A 23,651-nucleotide genomic window follows, 5' to 3' on the forward strand; every position below is an offset into this window, starting at 1 on the left:
ACAATAAATAAGCTCCAATTCAATTTCCTTTCACAATGTTTGATATCTCGTCTAGACTTCTCCCCTCCGGTAAACTAGCAAGACAGGTAACAATGAATATCAAAAACTGAGACAGACTTTTATTAGTTGTCAAAACTTAAAAATAAGCGAAACATTTTAAATTTTAATTTGATAACGAAGAGCAGATAAATACAATTTAGGATTCTGATTTCGGAATCGTATTGCTTTGCTTATGGGTAAATTTTTTGCTGATCCGCTAAAGCAGATATTTCTCAATGCATTTGGCAAAATATTCGTTTGAGTTTGTGCAAATCCCGGATGAGATTTAAAAATCTCTCATCAATCGCGCAAATAACGAGAAAAATATTGACTGCTTTTAATTAAGTTCAAATAAAAAAGCTGTAAGCCCGAAAATCTGAAAGCTCGGCTAAACAAGACAGGACCCATCGAACATTTCAGTGTAACAATATCGTTATAGAGATCTCATGAACTGCTGACGTAGCGCTCGAAATGAAATTATCCAGCAATGAAAATATAAAACGAGATCATTTGTCTGAACCGGACAAAAAGGTCGAGTAAGCAAAACTACATCGATTTAATTGCGACTTTAACAATCTCTAATTTTTTCCAATCTCGCCGACTCGAACCTGTATTGATCTATCAAATAATATATTCGATAGCCAAGCAAAAGACTCGGTGAATCTTTTGTAGTTTGGAACGAGCCAGTCATGTATTTTTCATAGGTCTTATTGAATTCTCCGGGATTTTGCTACATGTCACGTTAAACAAACCCGCAATCACGCCTTGCACCAGTATTATAAACAATGAATCTCGCCAATATTGCGCTCGTATTTCACGAACGGTTCGTTACAATTCCAAATAGTGAAAAAATGGGACAGACGCGGCTAAGACACGTGAAACCATTTGTTGGTTGTCCAGCCGGGGATTTCGGGACTTAGCTATGAAAATGATGTGTCCAGAATCCCGTCATAAGCTCCTTACCAGCGCAAGTATCTGATTCCTGCGGCTAATTCCAAATAAAAACCACACAACTGTTGCAAGGAATTTATCGAAGGAGCGTCTCGCGGCACATTCTTGCAGGATCAAAATGAATAACTCCAGCAGTTTATAATGGAATCTGGTAACGCAATCCATATGTGTGCCCTGCCGTTACTTTTTCAATTACTGGCGGTAAAGTTAAATTCGTCGCAGGGGGGATTTTAATTCCGAATTTTCGAAGGGTACTTTTCACACGTCCGACTCGAATAAGCATAATCCCCCGGTTCCATCCAAGTTTGCCGAATACATTACATCGACAATCAGGCAAATGCGCAAAGCTCACACTTTGCCGGCAAAAAATCCAATGTTTGTTTACGGCTACCACACTTTACAGCACATGCGTTTAATTACTTGAAGTTTAAAACAACGCTCTGGCCCCAATTCCCAACAAATTAATTTCCAATAAGAAACAGCTTATGGAAGTTTTCCCTCGCGCCCAAACTTGTGAGAAAAAACAAGCCAGGTCGTTGATTTTACGGGCAATTTTCACCAATCGCTATAAATAACTGCAAATGCCCCAAGTTCGGCGGAAAGTGTGTCGGGCAGAATAGTCCCTTTAATGACCTAAAGAAGCTACTCTCTCTAATTCAGCTCAAGACTCGCCAAACGTATAAAAATAGTCGCGAGCTCTTGACTCGAGGGTCACATATCCTTAAACCTCCCTAAGATATAAAGCTCGCATATTGCCATGAATTTTAAGTCGTGTGCATTTTCGGATGTACGACACCGTCGCTAGAATTTTTAGAGTAAATGTGGGCAACGCTTTGGAATTTATTCGCCGGATTACACCAGCTTTGGATATTAAACCGCTAAACCTCCAAGTCTATATTAAGCCGGCGGAAAGATCACCTTGCCATCGCCGGCACTTGTGTGCGCTAATAATTTATCAAAAGAATTGCCCCGGCGGTCTTATCGACACACCCCACGTATGAGTTATGGGTGATCACCGACCATTGAGTGTAGTGTATCGAAAAACAGGTGTTTCGTGAAACTGTCGCACACGCACGGGCATCTTCCTCCTCTAACCGCAGGACAAACGCCATACGCCGGTCCTTGTCACACCTTAAAGTGCCCAAGGGACGAATTTCGTTCGTGCGTTGAAAATGAATGGATGTGATTAATCTCGGCTGTGTACTTTTATGGTACGGCCGATTTAGACCGAATTCCACAGATGAAACCCGGTTAATCAGCCGAATTCGGCATAATTAAGAATCTCCAACTTTTCACTAACACTGTAAAATTTCCAAGGTGTAATTGTGTTTCCTCAACTTCACGTTTGGCGAAACCCAATTTGGCGCGGATCAAATTAGATTTGGTTTTTATTTTGATAAATGTCAGGGGTGACCGGACGTATTCCCAATTGGAATTTCTAGCCGCAGTGTTGGTAAACTTCATAAGACAAAACCAACACGGATTGGAGTGTTAATTTAGGATCAAACATTTGCATAATAAACGACATCTCGCTGGTTTGCAACAAGACGTACAACGGCCATCGGGACATAATTAAAAGCAAACTCACCTGCAGCCGGTGACAGTTTAGTGATGACGCCCCATCTCTGCTTCCACTGTAACAACAAGAGGGGCATTAGTACGATATATAACGAAGAGGACGAGGCGCTTTGTCATGATCCACTCCTGGGCTCTGGTTTATGGCGAGAATTTATGCCAGTTTCGAAATTATCGCAAAATAATCGCTATAGTGGCAGAGCCGTTAACGACTTCTTTAACGGTTAGTTGGAAACTTTGGACCACTGGCAAAAAGGAATTTATCGCTCCAGACTTTGAAAGTCGGTCTGACAAAAGGGAGCAACATTACATACATACTAAGCGGAAAGCTCAATAAGGCACGTTTATTGAAATCAAAATTGTTTGCATAACACTGCGTTTTATCGCCACAAAGCAAATTCCGCTATTTTAATTACTGCGACTTCTTGCATTTTTGATCGGTTTCATCGGCCCACGAAAATTGACTGTGACCTGTTAACAGAGCTAATCTATTTTCCTTTCAATGATGATAATTTACCCCAAATTTGAACTTAGTCAACAAGTTAGTTAGGTAAAGTTCAACTGCCAAACTTGATTCTAATCCGCCAAATAGAGAAGTTCATACCGTATCCGTCTTATTGTGCGCATCGAGACGGGTATTATCTGCTAAATTTTTAATTAACGTCAAAGCTTATAATTAATTAGCGCAGAGAACGCTACGATTCCTGCATTGATGTGTCGCAGTATAGGTCCGATGCAATTTTCAGGATTCCGTGCAGCAGGAAACGGTAATTGCGCTCAGCAGTTACAAAGGACCGACTCGTGCATTTTTAAGCAGTAAATTACCTGTATCGTGTGACGGACGACCTACTTTTATTTTACTTAAAGAAAAAATATTTTAAATTATTGCGCAAGTGTTAATATTTAAATTGCCTTTAATTCAATTCAAGACAATAGGTGTTCGTGCGCCGCTCTTGTAAAAACTTGATGCAGTTATTGACCTTTGCCTAGGGGTGTAGCCGCTCATTATCGACATGAACACGAAGAGTTGTATCGATTTTAACGATTTTCAAGCATTAAGATTTAAATTGTGGCGAAGCCCCGCCAAGTTCGCCTCACTCATGCAAAGAAACTTAAAGGAGAGATCTACTTTCAAAATGTCATTTTTTATTATGAGTTGTAACAAAAATCTGAACTTTTGGGCGTCAAACGGCGCAAGAATTTTTTCAATATCTTTAAAAATGAGTGAGATATAATTTTTTTAATAATTCAGTGCGCGCCGTGATGACGTCACTCCAGCCCAACTACATCAGACGAACGCCACTATGTTTATTTATACATGTGAACGTGTGCGTACAAAACAGATTTGCCGATAAGACTTGTTGTAACTAACAACAAAGTGTGGCGGCATATAGCTTACAAACAATTTATATATTGGATGAATACTAGAAAAAACTAAAAAAATGTGATTCATTCTTGTGCCACTAATGTTATTAGAGAACATTTTTCTGAAAATTATAATAATTATACCGGTTTTAAAACAAGTAATGAATCAGATAAACCATAACAATATGGCATTACAAAATTATTTTCTTAAATTGAGCACTATTAGTATTATTATTAAAAACCGATTATAACTTTTGTATAGTAAATGTTTTTATACCAGTTTTAAAATGAGTGATTAATTTTAGACAATTTCTTGCCTAAAAACTATAAAATTGCTTACATTGCCTAAAAACACAGATCACAGTTGATCTCTTGCATAGAAATGAGAAAACGCTCATATAACACAAAATAAGCTTCATTTTTGCTTAAAAAAACTAAGCTTAGATTTAGAAGGAAATTCATTATTAAAAGTAGTATTATTATTATTGTTTTTATTACTATTATTATTATTATTATTATTATTATTATTATTATTATTATTATTATTATTATTATTATTATTATTATTTCCAAAACTTTTTCTCCTCTGATTAAAAAAAAAAATATTTTTTATATTTTGGTGCATCTTTTAAATAAGAGCTTTATTCTAAAAAAAACATTTTTTATTTTGCCAAATACGCAGTATTGAGTCATTGTTCCAAACACACATCACTACATTAAGGGCCGGTTTACAGAACATTTTAATTGCAATTAAATTTTAATCGCGATTAACTTGACATTTGTCAATGTATTTTAAGTGGCAACTTAATTCGAATTAACTTAATTTGGAATTAAATCTTAATTCCACTTTCTGTAAACCGGCCCTTAGACTTCAATATCGAAGTAAATCACTGTTTTCCTCCAAATCATTCGTCTGTTAACGATAATTAACAAAAAACAATTCGGACGCCGTAGGTCAGCGGTGAACGTTGAGCTTATCTGAGTTGGGCTTGAATGACGTCACAGCAGTCTTACAAAATATTTAATTTTAAAGCCCCCAGACCAAATATTTTAATTTTAATTTGACAAATGTTAATGTTTTACTACACTCGGTACTAGATGAATAAAAAAATGTATTTTGAAAGTTGCTTTATCTTAACAAGTCCAATGCATTATTAAATCCTTTTTAAGCTAATTTTAGTCTCCTAGCTGGTGATAAAATGCGATCTCTTTCAGAAACGAATTACACAATTTACATTTAAAATACCGTAAATTAAATTTAAAGTAAATTTGTTTCCTCTTGTTTCCTGGCGTTTCAGTTTCGACATTTGACTTTTTTCGCCGTCTGATTGTGGAGCAATTAGAGCGAGCCCATCGAGAAGTCACCCAGTTCCAATTAGTCTTAAATCAACAATGGTATATTTTCTCAGGAACTGTGCAAAATGGATTCCGTATTAAGAGAATGAAGGAAAACTTCTCGAGTTTTGGATATTTAGAGTAGGCATGACGCTTTAAAAGGGAGTACTTATATGGAAGAGACGTAGAAACAATGATGCCACGTCTCGGAGGGAGTGGGTTCGTTCATCTTGACGCCGGGGCAGAATGGAGCTTCTAAGTGGCTGAAGTAAATTATGAAATCCCCAAGCCTGTGTGATTATCATGTAACAATGAGGAGCTCAAGAGGACTTATAGGTTGCCATAGGCGTGATGACAGGATGTCTTACCACACACGCAGCAAATTTCTCGAAACAAACACTGTTCAGTTGAATTTCTATTTGCGGAAAACACATGCTCTCTGGAATCTGATAAGCGCTCCTAATTTTTATTTGCATTAGGAACACAAAGCGTGCGTCTTCGATAAGCATCAAAATTTATGTTGTGCGGTGACGTGACGGACTTAATCTTGCCATTTTATGAAAAAATCAATGCGGAAAACGCTGAGGGCAGTTAATGAAGAAAAGTACTTTAGTTTCTTCAAGCTCAAATTTAATTAATTAAGTGGGTGCCACAAAGTTATTAAGTGATGAATAACGCGCATTCAGACTGAATTGCTTTTCTATTGCGACTTTCAAATATGAATTTCAGCGGCGAAACACCCGGTATAATTGCGTGATAAAGTGCGTTGTTCCCTCAATGGAAAACCCCATTTCTTGTGTCTGGTTCCGTGATAAGTTTTTTCTCTTAATGATAAATGACCAAACAGATTGTGTTGCGAACTTGCCAATATTTTTCCAGGAGATACAATTATGATTTGAATTTGAAATGCGTCCCTATTTGTTTGGTTTGCACTTTTTCATTGCGGCAGTTCTAATGCATATTTAATAGAAAATGTAAATTTATTTATGTTTAAAACATATTCGAATTAATAATATCCACCCTTCGCAATAATTCTCCCGTGCCGGTGTTATTAAAGATAATGAGCGAAGCAGCGTGTCTTTAGAGGTGATTTTTCCGCGTTTTGTGTTTGGAAGAATCTTTGGCTCGCTTGAAGCAGCTAGTCAATAATTTAGAAGAGACGGTCCTATTACCCACCTTTACTAGCAATTCCGTTCGGTACTTTATAGGTTGGTCGGGAGGGTTTCTTGTACTGTTCAAAATAAATTAGGGCGTAAATAATGGAAAACGGGTCGTCGCTGGAATTAATTCGTTATTTTTCCGATGCAACTATTTTGCAATTAATTCCGATCGGAGGGCGGACGGAATTCCCACAGTGAGGGAAATTCCGGAGATACCAACTTCGGCATAAATTATACAACCGGTAAAAGTTACAACTTCTATTGATAACCGAAACGAAGTTGTAATCTGGCAACATCTGGAGCCTAGACGAGTTTTCCACATCAAACTGGAGCTTTGACCGGCCGCCGGAATTCAGAAAGCTTCGTTAGGAATCTCTTCGACAAAACACATCGCGGATTTAAATCCCTTATCGATCACTGTTTCTCGAAATAATTTACGTAATTAATCGTCAATGAAAAATTCTTCAATTTATTTCCCCTTTGCATCAGCGAAATTAAATTTTCAAGTTAAATTTCTTTGGCAACAATTTTAGCCGACTGTGGAGAATACCTATTATCGATAATCTAATTGCTCCGTTGAGTGCTGCAAGCCGCCGGCTTCTTATTAGGCCTGCCCGGGCTCATCAAATTGCATAAAGTCTAAATGTTTCCTATTTAAACAATCAAACCGATCTTAAGCTTTTAATCTCATCGTTATTCAACCACTGGACACTGAACTAAAGAAAACATAAACAATATCAGCTTTGATTTCAAATTTATTAAAACTAGCAGTTGCCCACGGCGTCCACAGCCATTTTAAAACAATGAAAAACAATGCAAAACTTAGTAGAAACACATAATTTTATTATGAACTTTAAAACCGTGACCTAATACAAACCCAAGTAAATTTTGCTTTTTTTCATTATTGCAAACTAACTCATTCCCTGTTTAACCCTCTTGTGGATGTAATTTTCAAAAATCTTAAAACACATTTTTTTTAACCGTAAGTCCATACATATGTCATTTTTCTTGGGTATAACATTGGGAATAGATTTTCTAAAAATACTGAAATATACGTCTCTTCTTTTTTAACCGACTATCTAAGATATTAATTGATATGTGTAACTTCAACAATAAAAAAATTTTTATATGTATTACTTTAACAATGAAGAATTTTTTTGTTTAACCTGAAACACGCGTTTTTTATTTTTAGACGAACGCTCAAATAGCAATTTTCTTGGTTATAATTTTTAAAATAACAGATTTTTATATTCAAGCCTTTTGGAGGTAAAACTTCCAAAATCCAAAAACATGTTTTTTTATTTTTAATCTAACAATCAAATATGATTTTTTTATGAACATAGATAGCTTCAAAAATAACGATTTTTTATGTTTAACTCTCTTTGGGGGAGGAATTTCTAAAAATAATAAAATACTTGTTTCTTTATTTTTCACCGACTGCCCAAATACCAATTTTTATAAATATAAGTTCAAAAATGACGGATTTTTATATTTAATCCTCTTAGGTGTAGAAATTCCAAATGTTCATAAACACAAGTTTTTCATCTTCAACTTTCAACCGAAAGCTCAAGTATTAACTATTGATACAAATTAAAAATTACGGATTTTTATACGAATTCCAACCTCTGTTCAACCCCTTTGGGGTTAGTATTTCTAACTAAAAACTAACAGTGTTTCTTTACTTTTCACTGAAAGCCCAAATACCAACTTTAATTAATGTAAATTTAACCCTCTTAGGGGTTGATTTTTCGAAAATGTTAAAACACGTGTTTTTCTTTTTTTAACCGAAAGCCCAAATACAAATTTTTAAAAATATAAGTTTAAAAACGATTCAAATGTTAATACCTTATTTAACCCCTTTAAGGAATGATTTTTAAAAAATCCTTTCTTAGTACATGCGTACGTTATAAAAGCTACCTATTATGAAAATTTCATGTTTTTATACTTAGCCGTTTAGGCTGTGCGTTGTCAGTGAAAACAAGCAATTTTATATATGTATATAGATTAAAATTTTAATTACAAAAATATCCAAAGCCGGTAAAATCGTGTTGATACAAGTTTGTATTTTTTGGTTAAAATAATTCGCCGCGAGGATCATCCATTCCTTCAAACAATATTTTGAAGCAAAATCAAGATAAATCGCTTGAAATTTTCCCACTCAAACACGTCTTGAGGGCTGTATTAAAACAGTGAAAAATAATAAATTCCGGTGCAGTGGGCCTACTTTGCATATCGATGTAAATTCGATCAGACGTCGCGTAATGAAGTGAGTAAATTAGGCAAACGACGTTTACGGTGTTTTTATGGGGTCTGCGAGTCAACAAAAATGATTTAATAAAATTTAATCGCGCTCTCTACAATCTGCAATAATAATTCCGAATAAGCGCGATGAAATTTCCGAGATACAAAGCAGAGATTTCGGTGAAATGCGACTACAACACGAGACATAAAAAAGACATTCGTAAGAGTTATACACTCAATACAAATGTAAATTCCGCGTCTGCATATTTATATGCAAATTTATCTATACACGGGCTGGCTTTTGCGATTGCGCGCGCTTTTCAGCCACCAAAACACGTGTGCGAAAGCTCAAGTGCTTTGCAAAGCTCTAAATGAATTATTTAGAGCGAATTGCAAACGTAATGTAACACATGGGACAACTTTAAGTGATTCATTGGCAAGAAAGGGCTTAGCAGTGTCGGGAGTTTGAAGAAATAAAGACGTGAAGCGAGTTTAGCGTTTACAAACGATCTAATGCAATCAGACGTGTGTGGTATCACATGTTTTCGGATCTATTATGAACCGTTACGCTCGGAGAACATCAAAGGCTTAAGATTAAAGCCCTGCGATATTGTTTACAATTCCGGCTAATTTGACACGGTCATGTATCATTAAAATTCAACAGCTACCCCGTTTCGAAATTTCGACTGCATCTTCAGGGACACTTCAAACGAAACAAATCGGCAGCCATCGCTCGTTTCCCCAAATTCCTTTCGACGTGTCCATCGCCAATTATCCAAGAGCACAATCTCCTTACATTCTCCCGTCTTTCAAGTGTTCGTTAAGCTTCTTTACGAATGCGTGCAATAATCCTTGAGCATGCCCGCTTTTATTAGCAATGTTTCAGTTGTGTCTTTTCCTTCCCCGTTGTGTCCTTTTTCAGGACCTAACGAGTGCTGCGATTTCCACAGTCGCTTCGTAAATCAACCCCATTCTTTAAACAATTTTCAGGCTTTATGAGGGATTGATTTAATAGTGCGCGACCCGATATCGGGTTAATTAATTGAAACACGCCACTGATTTGCAAAAAACGAGTTCAACGACCAATTCCTAAAAGCGACAGTCTCCAGGGAGCGAAGAGAGTAAGTAGCAGCATTGAGGTAACTGTTAAGTTATTAGGAAACTTATGCGTTGTTGTGGAACCGTCGTCATCCTTCTCCGCCAAGTTGGTGTTTATTTTTGAGGGGAAGTTGTACCATTAACAGTGTGCTCTATATATCAGTGCCACTTAAATTCCACCGTGTAACAACTATTGTGGTTTCGCTTCGGCCGATATTCGTGAGCGACTTTCGGGACTGTACAAAGGGGCTTCGAGTCGTGTTTAATCGAAGTTGTTTCATAGCCCAACTCGTAATGAGCTCATGATTATTATTGACTTTGTTTTAATTGTCTCCGTTTTCGGCGAAATATATCCCATTGTTGGAATATTAACGCTACTACTCGTACAATGGCCCAAAACGGGAGTTTTACATCCCCAAGACAGTCGCATATTTCATTTGATTTTACGCCTGCCTTCGTAACTTACAATTCGCCGGCACGATTGCGTGTAACTTACAATACCCCAGATAAGAAAATGGTTCTTTATTCACTACTTAAATCATTTGTTCACATGGCTTCATTTAAATATTTATAGCTAGTCGGACTATTAAAACTGCAATTTATTAGTTGTGATTCCATCAGTGCTGCCTTATAAAGTTATAAAAGTCGTAATTGAATGATTCAGAAATGAGGAGAAACAAATAGAACTTGCGAGAAGTTAGCGCATCTGCAAGTTTGTTCTTTCGCAAATTATAAAAAGATTTCGTCTGGATGGTTAAGTTTCAGTCAAGCAAAGTTCGGGGAGATTGGGAACGGCGTAAAAATTGCATAGGAAAGTTCACTTTAATAAAACATGACAATTGGACGCCAAAATAAAACTTACAACAAGACAATTAAAAAAATTATTTTGAATTTTTAATTTTGCTTCACGGTGTGAGCTTTTACCAATACTCTCTTCCGACTCCATTTAACGATTACCATTTCGCTGAAAAGCCGCCATATCACTTGAGCACGCAAGCTTTCGCTTTTTTGAAACCTGTAATGGATCGATTTTGGTCCCAATTTAATTTCCCGCGACCGTCTTAAACAAATTCCAAACCCTCAAGTTTTCTTCTGGGGATGTTGGTGAGTTATAGCGTCATAATCCTCTCTAATCGCGTCGGTTTGTTTCCGTCGATAAAGAAAACTAATTTCACATGTATACAGTGTGTTATTGTTGGGGGATGCGCCAGAAAAGGTATTAAGTGACGTTTTATCGATTATTCTTGCTAATCCTCAATTTTTGCCCCTCCAGAACTAAACTTCCTATAATCCCTTTGCTAAGTAGATTTCATGGCGTGTTCATTGAAGAGATACTGATAAAGTTCTGCCAACTGTTCCATCCTCGAATCATTTGCGTTCCGTAAACTTTCCCATAACTATCGGCACGAAAAATTGTCTGCTACAAGAGCGTCACCACTCGAATCCGCGTAATGAAACGTACAAAGCAAAAAGTGATGGTATTTGTGTTCGATATTGATTTTCTTTCGTGACTAAGATACATTAGTTCACGTTTTTCATCAATTATTTTAATGTATTATTAATACAAGCTATGTATGCAGTAACAGTGGTCAAAAGCAGCTTGGCTACATGTAATTCCTGTAATTATAAAGGAAAGTCAAAAAGTTTGAAGATTGCCCCCATTGTTTTCCATCATTCCACGCGATGGCTCTCAAAATAACATATCGATGTAAGTACATCATATTTTATTCAGAAGCTTTAGCCGTTATCACGTCATTAAAATTCTGGTGTCAGTGTTATTTTTGTACGCTTTATTTTAGATATTGGGCTGATTTATTAATGAGGCAAAAATCGACACAATAAAAATAACTTCCCGCGTCTTACCTTTTTGTTGTCCCTGAACTTCAGCCATCCTGCGATGACGGTCTGATCCGGAGTTGTTGGAATTTCGGTGAATAGTTGGTCCCCTTCTCCGTCGGAATCCGTGAGGGTGTCGGAGGTGTGCGTGCCTATGCTCCTGGCAGGAGAGCTGCAGCAGGATTCAGTCAGCCTCCTGCTGAACAAGGGCGAGTTGTACGCGCTCTCCGACATTTTTCGCCTGTTTATCTTATTAATTATGAACGACAAACTTTTTTGTGTTTTGTTTCCTCCGGTTATTTACTCTCGTCGTGGCTTTATTTGCTGTGGCAAAGAGCTGTGGGGAGATACGAGTATTAATCAAGTTTACATAACCCTAAGCCGGTTTGTTAAGCCGAAATATTCCTCAAGTCACGCCGAATTTAACCAGTTTTTCAGTAGTGGCGCAAAAATTGATGGAAGCGGCGTGTCGTAGTTGATATTTCACGTTTAGCAAGTTTCGAGCAAAACTTTTTTGAAATTTTCTGTAACAAGTTTCCAAGTTATTGTGCTCTGAGGTCACTACGTCCCAGAAGATTTGCCACATTGCGAAAAGCGCCGATTTTTTTTGAGGAGTTTTAAATGAAGATTTGTCGCAAAGTGTCCGATTTTCAACTTTTCACTGATTTAAAAACGTAAACTGTATTTGCATTTTGGGTGAATTAATTTGGGGACGCGCTTTGGAATATTTTATTTAGGAGATTAGAGTTTGTCAACTCCAGCTTTTATTAATACGAATCTCGCATATTTAAAGGGCGAAATTTACCGCAACCATATTTTACTTTTATTAACGCGAATAATTCTCGGCAAAAAATTAAGAGGTGCGCAAAGCTAATTATTATCCGACCGAAAAATTCCGGAAACGCTCAGACACTCATTGTACTTTCAAACAAAGCAAAACTGATAGTCATTAAAGCGAGACAATGCCAAGGGTTCGTACACGCTGCACTTCTGGCGTAATTAAAGAGGTGACGAATTGTTGTCTTCATTTCGAATTTTTGACATCACGAGAAATTAATTGCACTTCACTTCATAACACCCGCAATTAAACCTGGACTAATTAATTCCAGAAAATTGTTTCGGAAGAAATGTCTGTTTTCAGCCAACAAATCGGGTCCATACGTCATCAGGATTGCGGTCAAACAATCTACGACGCTGCGAAATATAAACACATAACTCTTTATATTATCTCGGTTAAACCTTTTCACTGCATTGTGTGCTACGGAAAAATGAAATTTATTTCGCGGAATTTTTAGATTTTATTAGCGCAATTGCGAAAACTGGACAGCAAACCCACTCAACAAAAATTTATGGATCGGGAAATTGGATTCGAGAAACCTGATCCATTACTAAAGCTTACGCATAGTCCAATAATTGCCCACAGACATTTTCTAGATTTTTTATTTATTTATTTATACCTCTACCAAATTCATTATTTATCGGGGAAAGTTGACAAAACCCTGGCAGACACTCTGCGAAAATTTCGGCTTAGCAAACACCATAACAGATTAAAGATGAATGATTTACCTCCTCAAATACCTGCGCGCATCCTCATATGAATATTGCAGGACGATAGGTGAAGGCGAGCGTTCGGTTAACCGATAAACAAACCCCACACACTTTTATTATTCAAGAATGTGGAGTTACAGAGACACGGACGACACGAAAACGCGACCACAAACGTTTACTTAAAATAAATACGAATCGTTTGATAATATTTTTTACGCGCGGTTCAAAAGACACGAAAAGATATGGTTACTGCACGATATGTCGATATTTACTCGATATGGAAATCAGCTGGGCTCGACGGTTTCATAAACACGCTCAAATGCACCTGAAAGAAAGTCTCGTGTTAGAATTCAACGCAAATATTTTTCTAGTTCTCACTCGCAAATTAATATTAAACAACATTCAGTTCGAATTAAGCATTAAAATTTGTGATTTATCTAATCTGGCGTAAGCTAAAGGATTAAATTTACATTGTACAAATCCCAGCAATTAATTTAATCTAAATTTTACCATATTTCAGATGATAATATTACCACAAATATAAATTTAAATGTTACATTGCAGTGTCGTTAATAAAATATTTACCGAAAGGTAAGACCCGACTTTGGATTATGACCCAAACAACTGCCACACGAAAATCCTGAAACCCCTATTTGCATTTCTTTTTTCGATTGAACTGAGCGCCAAATTATTTAAATCGAATTTGGAACATCAGTGAAATAATTTAAAGTGTTTCAGAATTCGTTAAAATCTTTTGTTTTTAGGCAAATAAAGTAAATGTATTTTTCGTATCATAATGGACCAATGAGCCAAGACGAGTGAGGCAGAAAACAAATAAAATTATTTCTCCTCATTCACACTCAAACGAGTCGGCGAGAGCAGAAATCAAAAGCCTGGAATAAATTATCTTGCGTCTTGATTTTGCGAATGGAACGGAAATTGTCTCCCTAATCTAATAATTTATTTCGAAGCCAAGATTGCGTTTTAATTTTTTTGCTTAATTAAGTCACCTGTCATGCGTTTGTTTCCCACTCAGCTTGGCCACAAACACCACACAAATCCACAGTTCACTTTCTGCCCAACTACCAGTCCACGTCCCAGCGTGAGTATTCAAAGCCGGCGTCGACGTCGCTGACGCTCCGGCGTCGAAAAACCGAATGAGCGCCGTTGGGGCCTAACGTCGTTCTTGCGACGTCGCGCGCACTTCTTCTCGACATCATGAACATCGAGTAAAATTGCCATAATTACCCGTTATTATAACATTTAATGGGTTTAACTGGGACGTTAAATAAATAATGCCGAGTCAAAGTTGAGTCGGTGCGCTGTGGTGGAGGCGCCGGGACAATATCCGAGTTGAATATGCGATTCGCTGGAAATAATAATAAGGATCCAGTTTAATTATTGGATGTCTGGAGCAATGGTGACCGGAATTCAACAGCTTTATTACCTTATGACTAATCGATACGTCAATTATGCACTAAATGCTTTTTGGCTTTATCCTCTTGAGCGGATGCTGCTTTCCAGTTTGTCAATAATTGAGAGGCTCGATCGTAATAACACCATAAACCTTTTATTAGCCGAGCAATAATTAACGGTTATTATAAAATTCTATTTCGGGACGCATTATTGGTAACTGATTGGGCAAGAATTTAGTTTACTTAATGGAGTGATCGGACAAAGCGTCCCTTGAAGATAAAACGCCCGGGACTAAAGATTTAATTAAAATTCTTAGCTTTGGAAATTATCTTCATTACAGTCGAAACTTTTTAATGCCCTTCGATTAGAATATGAAGTCGAAGTAAGCAAAAGTTGCTGCGCAACTATTCCGCAGGTTGTGACAAGTCGGTTTCGTTGTAAATTTCCGGCACTTGTGGAAATTGTGTTTTCAGGCTTGTCGCCCGGCTTTTAATTTCGGTTATGAAACAAGCAAGTTTTTATTTACTTGCTGGTTGGGTGAGCCCGAAGTTGTATTCCCGCAGGTGTATTGGAACAAATACCCAGGGATTAAAATAGATATAAGAATTCCGGATCAAATATTTGCAGGTCCGGGCAAATATCAATTGAGCAGTTGGTAAATTGGCCACGTATGCTGTTAAATGTCCGCTTCCATGTCGAGTGATTCCGATAAAATCCATTATCCGGAGGTTGTGTGAGCGAAAATGGCAAGGCGGTCGCCGGGAACGCCGCCACAGAGACTTGAATAAGGCGGACAATAGAAATTGCTGTGTTATTAGATATGATTTTATCGGCGCTGGTTGACGTGCAAGAATCCGGACACCGTCAACAAGTTGAATAGAGTCAATTTATTATTGAAAAAAGTTCAAGCTTCCGAGAAACTTATTGTCACATGGTCAAGCCGTAAAGTGGAAAAATTAATTAACTTCGAAGTGAAAAAGCAATTTTTTACGGCGCTTCCAGACGCAGCTGTTTTATGCCGCCACCACAGTTTTTTAATTTTCTTAAAAGTTTTAATTTTGCGATAATTAAGAAACAAGATAATTACGTCAAAACCCACTTTAATTATTTTTACGAGTGATACTAGTCTCTGGGCAACATGTTCGTGTTCATTAAACGGGGATTAATTATTGTGTCTGCTTAATCAAAAAACTAGTTAGCAAATTAAGTAATTAGTGGGACGTTTGAGTAATTTATCCGCTTGATATGCGTCGGAAATGTTCAAGTGCCCGAAATACATACATACATTAACATACATACCTGTGCCAAGTTTTCACACAGCCGGAAGTCTGAATAGGAATCACGAGGGCACATAAATAACCTGGAGGTGTATTGATTAATGGGTCCCTACTCCAGAGAGCACACCTCGCGTGTCAGCCGTCTTCGAGGAACCGAGCCCTGGAGGGCCACCCACCTCAGCAAAGTTCAATCTATTAACATATGTCAATACGTTGTGGCAGCGCGTCTTTGGCGTCATTAACCCTGCTAATGTCGGCCGTAAATATCGAGTAATTCGCTTGACGCCGAGATCTAAATAATTGCAACCGAAATATTAAAAACAACATTTCCTCGCCTTAAACCGACACGTTTTCCTTAATTTCCCGACGTAATATCCTGTACGAGGAGTTTGCGTGCAATGTCGTCCCCTTTAACAGCTTCACAGAAAACTTAATTTTTGTAATCGCGTTCTTCAACCACGTCATATTTTACATTCTTTATCGGCTCGCAATTCAACTTTGCGCATCTCAACGATAAAACTTTTTCACCAACTGTTCACGGTCCCATAAAAATTAATGGCTTTCTCAAGCATGTTGCTATTAACTGCATCGAAAGCTCGCAGTTTTAATTTATCATCGAAACACACCGAAATTACCTGCCCGCATAATCAATAAGACGCCGCTCTGCGGTTTGCTATTTGTTTCAATTAAAAACTATTGTGAGACACCACCTTCTCCAACCACTGGCCTGATATGAAATATCGGGTTTTCGACCCCGGACTCAAACGCCAAGCTACGTTTTACAAACTAATCAAGATGAAAGAACAGTGCAATCAATAAGCTCTTATGAACCTGAACTCCGAAGTGGAGAGGATTTTCATTTAAGGCATTTTTCGTCAAAAAGTTATAGAATATTAAAAAACTAGTTTCCTAAACCAGACTTTAAGATAAAGTTTAGGAAACAAAGTGCGAGTACAAGTGGCACTGAGCGGTCTGATGACTTCTATTTTTTTCATACACTGTTCAACTCTAATAGGATTTGCAGAATTTTTGTTACTTTAATTTGAGTATAGCTTCATGCTAATGATAATTTTGTCTGAAGGGCTATTTTAGAGCTTGCTCAAGTCTTTTTATTTAGACGGGGTTTAGAAATATTTGTATAAATTTAATTCAAATAATTTAACTAAAATTATTGTTTACGCGAATGAATTAGTTAAAATTTATTGTGTAATAAAGCAGGGCTTCAGTTGACGGGAATTCACCTCGAAACGAATTTTCCTGCAGGAAACACGGCGAACTAATGCCTTTATATCATTTATAGTTTGTAAGAATGGCTTGCGTCATGTTCCAAACTGGAATTGGCTTCGCTGGAAATTAAATAAACATTCTCGGGGCACATCTGAAACAATTAATTTGGCACCCGTTTGAGAATAAAACACCAGTTTAATGTCTGCAGTGGCAATTTCGTCTTTCATCGCGTTTGCAGAATTTTACGGTGCAGTTCCGGTGTAAATTCTTTAATTTTCGTTGTGCTCGTGTGGTTTCCTCAAAAATTCGGCGATGGCACGTTCGGTGCGGGCATTTAAAGCGAAGCGGCCCTTCAGTCGGTAAATCTCTGTAATAGTTAGGGGTTCCCCGACGAGGTGAATTGTTCTTGTTATTGCTTTCCTATGCACCCACGCCGTGACTTACAGTGAATAATGCATTTGCTCAAGACTTCCGACAAGTCAGCTGTCAGTAATCTATCGAGGTTAAGTTCGCCTTCGACACTAAACTTCCTCATCGATTTCCCGATATTTCAACATTGGAGGCAAGAGTCGAATATTAAAAAATCCCCCGAAGCCCTTCATAAAGCAGTCATAGCCGCCTAAAGCGAAATATGTATGTAAATAACTCGACACGGCAATTATAAAATTAAAAGCTTCTGAAATTTATGGGCCAGGAGTCGAGGGGCGATGGGGACACATAGGGGACTCAGGGGACGCCTGATAGCTGGGGGATGCAGGACATGGCGATTGTTTTAAACGCCACGGTCTATTTGTTATCCTACAATTAGGTTTATCGTTAGATATTTGTTTGGTAAGCGGTTTGTTAAAGTCCGCTTCAATTGTATGAGGGAAAAGACGAAAAAAGCGACGTTTCTGGGCCCTTTCAAGGATGACGCGGCTAATAGGATTACGGGAAATTTATTGAAATATTTTGGATAAATGCCAATGGGAGATGCTCTGATTGCAGCGATCCGGGGGATTCCGGGGACGCCATAACAGGGCCATTAAAGTTTGAATTGGACTGACATGTAAACAAAATCCGCTAAAACCACCCTTCTCATCGATTGAGCAAATGATAAAAAAATTATTTTTCCGTCTAATTTTGTATAATAAGGATAAGTCAATAGTGGGTTATTAGTGACATGTCCTAAGATGCAACCAAAAATACTAATTGCACTTACGACTTTTAAAATAATTTATTAAATCAACATTTTTTTTTAAATAATAGTAGTACATAATGAAATTTTACCAAAACTGTCAAGACAAACTTGACAATTCCCAGAACAATGTAATTGTGGATTAATTATAAAATTTAAACGATTACCGATCTGGTCAGCTGCAGTGGGCATTATTGGTTGCATATTTAAAAAAATTAAAATTAAACCACTATTGACTCACCCTGTATAACGGATAAAAATTTCTTAAGGTTGAACTTTACTCGTCCAAAGAGAAAGATTTTTAAGAAAAGTAACAATCAAAATGCTCTCCTTACAATTGTATGTTGTTCCTAAATTCAGTCACTACCTCACAGGTCAATTTGTATTTTATTTTAAGTATTTGTAACCGAGTTTAAACGAATTATAAGTCGATTTAATTTGTTGTTTTATTAAAAAAACTATAAGTTCAAATTGCTTGAAAAAAATATGGTGACTTTCTTGGGACCTTAGCAACAATATACATAAATTTGAAAAAAATTGTTAGTGTCATTTAAAAATAAAATAAAAAATCTCAATTTTTAGCCATTTTATTTTTTTATTAAGAAATGGTACTATGTTTTTTAATAATTTTTTGTATAGATTTTGTATATGACTTACTTGTAAAAGTATAATTTTTTCATGCCATTTAAACTCTAGGTTTTTCCATAAAAACATTAAAATTATTATGCTGTTTACCCCGTTATAAATATTTAAATCGAGATAAGAACAGATCTCGGAGGTAATAAGTAAACCTAGGAACATCATACAATTGTAAAAAAAACGGTTTTGTGTATTATTTTCTTAAAAATTGAGTTCAAAATCAGTGCATTCACACGCCCGTCTGGACGGTGAGCTCAGTATAGTTCAACCTGCTCATTTATTTTGTAAAAGTCTGAAATCAAAATTTGGTGATTTGTTGCCGCGCTGGCTCCAGATCTGGTACTTTGTCCAATTCGCAATAAAGTTAATGCCGGTGTTCCGCATGTGTCATTTATGGCAATACAAAAGCGCGTAATGATAATAAAAGGTCCGCATCGTTGGCACGTGGATAATAAAAAGCAGTTCCATCATTGCCATTAGGCAACATCAAGTGACTGTTCTAAAGAAACGGCAAGAAGTGCTCTGATTGTGTGCATTGTGCGGCCCAGAATGACTCACTCTTCATTTGTATTGTTATTTTAAGGGAAAATATGGTGCACTCATCTTCCATGTAAATTACTTGTAATGGCAAACTACCACCCTGCCTCCGCTCCTGATTGACGGGCGCAAGGGAGCTGACTTTTAGTATTTTAATATTTCATAAATCATGCTCTTAGTTATTCCATTCCACGAGTTTCCTGGGCGAAAAATCGCCCGTAAACAAAACTAAACACACGTCGAGAGTAGTTATTAAACTACCTTCGTGGAATATAATGAGCTAAATCCCAGATTTCTCCGTACAGCTTGTAAAACAGTCACTGCAGACCGGGTTTAAAGCTTTTGTATGCTTTATAATACACCCTCCGCGTTGAAAATCATTCATATCTTCCACTCCGTTTGGCAACAATGAGAGAAGATCGGGATTTGCATAAATTCGCTTGTTGATGTCTTTTGCGAGCATGTGGGAGGGAAACCGGGAATGAAAAACAGCTCAATCGTTTGTTTAACGGATTGGTTTTGACCAAATCCACCAGTCACATTCGCCTTTTGTCTGGGAGCGGAAGGGTTGCACTAGGTGCACTTACAACCCTAATCTCAAAATATCGCTACTAACACCCTATTACGCCCAGATGTGCGTTATTTACAGCATTATACATTCAGAATCAATAAATTCAAGAAACCCAACTACTTATTAATAAGTTCAGAAAAAGTGTGTAAATTCGCGTTTTCTGCTTGGTTTAATTTAAATACAACGAGGTGCCGTTTAATTAAAACTGCGACTTCTACCCTTGTAAGAAAGCGGCATCTTAGACAATCTCCGACTCCCTCGGTGGCTCTATTTGAAGGGCGCACTTATTGCAGTTGTGCATCTTTGGTAATGATGCGAAGTTTGTGACGGGTCTTGGAGCGGCTTTAATTAAGTGCAGGGTTGAATCCGCATGCCAGCGTTTAATAGGCAAGAGATGAATATGAATCGTATAACGGTCATGCAAATTGGGTTTACAAAGTGGTTATAGTTGCTCCTTAACCTTGGTGCAGGTTGAACCTGGAGCAACTTTGCGGCAAGGATCGCATTTAATTGAATAAGCGAGACGTATAACATGTTCAATGCTGACTAATTTGTGCCGTATAATGCGGCTGGTTTCATTATTCCAATGGCGGTGACGTTTTCATTAATAAAGTAAACCACGACTGAAGGCTTATTGGGAAAAAACCTCTCTAATTAAGTTTTGATGAAAAACACGGGTTAATTAACTATTTTCATAACGTAATTCGGGCCAGTTTTACGGCCTTGGAAGGATAGATCAGGCAGATTTTATCGGTGTAATTTCTTTTGGTCTGTCGGCCGGGAAACTACGATTTACTACGAATTCTTGTTGACACAGAATCAAAAATGACAAAGTCGGGCGTTTTAATCTTGTTTCGTGCGCAACTAAAAGTTAACAGCCTGTAAGTGGCAATTAAATACGTTAGTAAAACTTTGGATCCGGTTCGAGATAATTGCTCAAACCGCTGTAAATTAGCGTCATTTTTTATTTGGCCCAATCCCCGGTGAGTCTCCGAGAGTTACGACCATGGCGTATTACCATTCACGAAGGGAAACTGCAATATATCATAATAACATTGAAATCAACTTCGTCCCAATTGGTATGCAATGTCTGATGCACTTGTGCACTCGGAATTACAATTTTAAATTCGCGGATTCGATGTTTTATTGCAAACAAGCTCGCCACAGGAGTAAAGACAAAGCATTCCGGGTCGTGTTGCTCTTTGATCTGGAAGTTTCCTTTAAGGTGTCACATTCCGAACTCTCTGAGGTCAAACATTCGCTGGCATGACAAGCATTGCCAACCAAAAGGACAACTCGGCCTAGATTATAATAATCCAAGCCCTAGGTACATTCCTAACTCGATTATTACCCCTGAAACATCCTTCCCTTCCCGGGACAATTCAGTCGGCGCGTTTAGCGAGTAATTGAAAACTCCTTGACCAGTTTCTTTCCTTGTGCCATTGTCACGTCCTAATCATATTTCCCGCTGGATGTTATTAAGGCCAGGAGAGCAAAACGAGTTAAGTCTAAATTCAGGTTGAAAGAAACGGGCAAGGGCTGGCTGTTTGTTATCCTCGTTTCCTAAATAAGAAAACAATCTACGCAGTGGGCGTGTTTTAATTTGGACCAGGGTGGGCAAAGACACTACCACCGGTTCGGTTAATTTCGTGCGTGCCAGGACCGACGTGATTGATAGCTGGAAGCATTGATTATCTATTGTGCGCCCTAATAGCGCACTCCTTCAGACTTCTGAGCATAATTGTGCCTTTGCAGAATCAGCCGAATAAGAAATGGCAATGACAGAAAAACGACGTTCATCCCACTCGCAATTGATTCTTAGAATCAAAAATAAAAGTCTGCACACCAGTTTTTAATTTTTTATTGTAAAAAAACAGAAATTTGCAATGTTTTTCATTACAACTCTCTAAAAAATAAAAGTTATTTTTCCTCAGTTCTAGTCACTCTATATGAAATAGTTAAGTCATTTGGCTCCAAATACTTTTCAATTCAAGAAGAAAGTTACTTTTATACACTTCACGTTTATGTTTTAAGTTATGTTAAGCTCTTACGTTTACGTCTTTTTTCTTATAATTGCTTGAAAATCACTTTCATTGAAAGCTATTTATACTTTTATTAAGTTGTGGTCTTACGTATACAATTTAGCGCTTTTATGTACTTACTTGTTGCTACATTATTTTCTTATTTTTTCTAGCATTACGATAGCGTGTTCTTACAATCCCTTGTTACTTCTTAGTGTTTACTTCTATTTTTTCTATTTTCTATTTTTCAGACAATGTTTTAGGATTGAACCTTAATTTACTCTGCTTTAAAAGTGGCCCTTATATCACTAGACTACCAGGCACGAGCAGGTGATCGCGACGTTTCGATACTTTTATTGTATCTTCATCAGGCAAAAAAATTTATTTATTTTTTTTAAATGGGAAGCATGTCTTGAGTCAGAGAAAAATTTGTTTATAAAAAGAAAATTCTTCCCTTGATAAAGATATAATAAAAGTGCCGACACGTCGCGACGAAATTAATGGTTTTATTTCCTGTATCCTATATATCACCTTCGACGAAATCAAACAAAAAATTACAAACTATAACTGCTCTAATTAGACTAAATCGCAAATATTTTGCATAAATCAGTTCAAAAATCGCGAAATTAGATTGAAAAAGACATTTTCTTTAAGAGTTTTAGCTCTTTTTCAATTTGATACTCAAATTTTTTACCCAATCTTATCGAAAAGCACCAAATTTAAGTAAAGAATATTTAATGAATTTACGAAAAGAACTAATGTTTTGAAAAATAGAGCTTTATACACTTATTCAAAATGTTAAACCTTTTGTGAATCATTAAAAATTTTCTTCCGTAATATGTTCTTTCAATCCTTATTTAATATGTCGTTCTTACTTTTTTTCAAATTTTTTTCTTAGATTTTTTTAACTCTTCTATAAGTTTGTTAACCTCATCTTTAAGTTCATTGTGCTAAATGGTGTTTTTGGTTTCTCGGAGAGAAACAATAATTTGTTCCTAATTGTTTCTTCTAAATTCAAAAAACAATTTACTAGATTTATAATTTTAAATACGTAGAAATTAAACTTAATTGTTTTTTGCAGAAGTGAAACCAAAGTGATGTTTTATTATTAAACAAGCTAGGAACAAGCGTTACATATTCGATGTGGATTTAAATATTCTGACCGCTTGCTCTCACGAAAACGTAGCCAAGCGGAATTTATGGCATCTGATATAATTCTGGAATTAGTTTTGCAAGCAAGTGTAAATCATTTGCGTTTGTGACGTGTTAATTACGCTATAAAAAAAAACGTCACAATGTGTGTTTGACAGGACGCATCAATTTTGTATAGTAAAATAGGCGGTGGGCTTTTACTTATTAAAAAATATCACTTTTCGAGACATAAATTCCTCCACAATATCGGCGAAAGGCCAATAACTCGCAACCTTTCATAAATTTTATGTAAATCGCCGGCGAATATCAAAAAATACTAGTTTAACGTCGAGAGGAATCGATACCGTCTCTTGACTTGTCACATTCACAATTATCGTCGAATCCCGCACGTCCTTGTTAAATTGTCAGAGATGTTCAAGTCTGTTGCGCTCCATAAATTTTTCACCGCCAATCTCCAAAGTGCATAGTAAAAAATGACGTATCCAT

General features: G+C 37.0%; 1 protein-coding gene across 1 annotated transcript in view; it reads right to left on the minus strand.

The window, feature by feature from the left end:
• The window catches only part of LOC100142139 (uncharacterized), a 97,140-nt gene extending 82,839 nt beyond the window's left edge, over positions 1-14,301 (minus strand). The window contains exons 1-4 of the mRNA XM_015982754.2: positions 14,159-14,301; positions 13,167-13,473; positions 11,628-11,937; positions 2,579-2,624 (exon numbers count right to left, since the gene is read on the minus strand). Coding sequence (XP_015838240.1) covers positions 2,579-2,624; positions 11,628-11,834 — 253 coding nt within the window. The 5' untranslated portion in view covers positions 11,835-11,937; positions 13,167-13,473; positions 14,159-14,301. The remainder of the gene's footprint in view (positions 1-2,578; positions 2,625-11,627; positions 11,938-13,166; positions 13,474-14,158) is intronic.
• Positions 14,302-23,651: the final 9,350 nt, after the last annotated feature.

Source organism: Tribolium castaneum, chromosome 6 (genome assembly GCF_031307605.1).
Source record: "Tribolium castaneum strain GA2 chromosome 6, icTriCast1.1, whole genome shotgun sequence".
NCBI lineage: Eukaryota > Metazoa > Arthropoda > Insecta > Coleoptera > Tenebrionidae > Tribolium > Tribolium castaneum.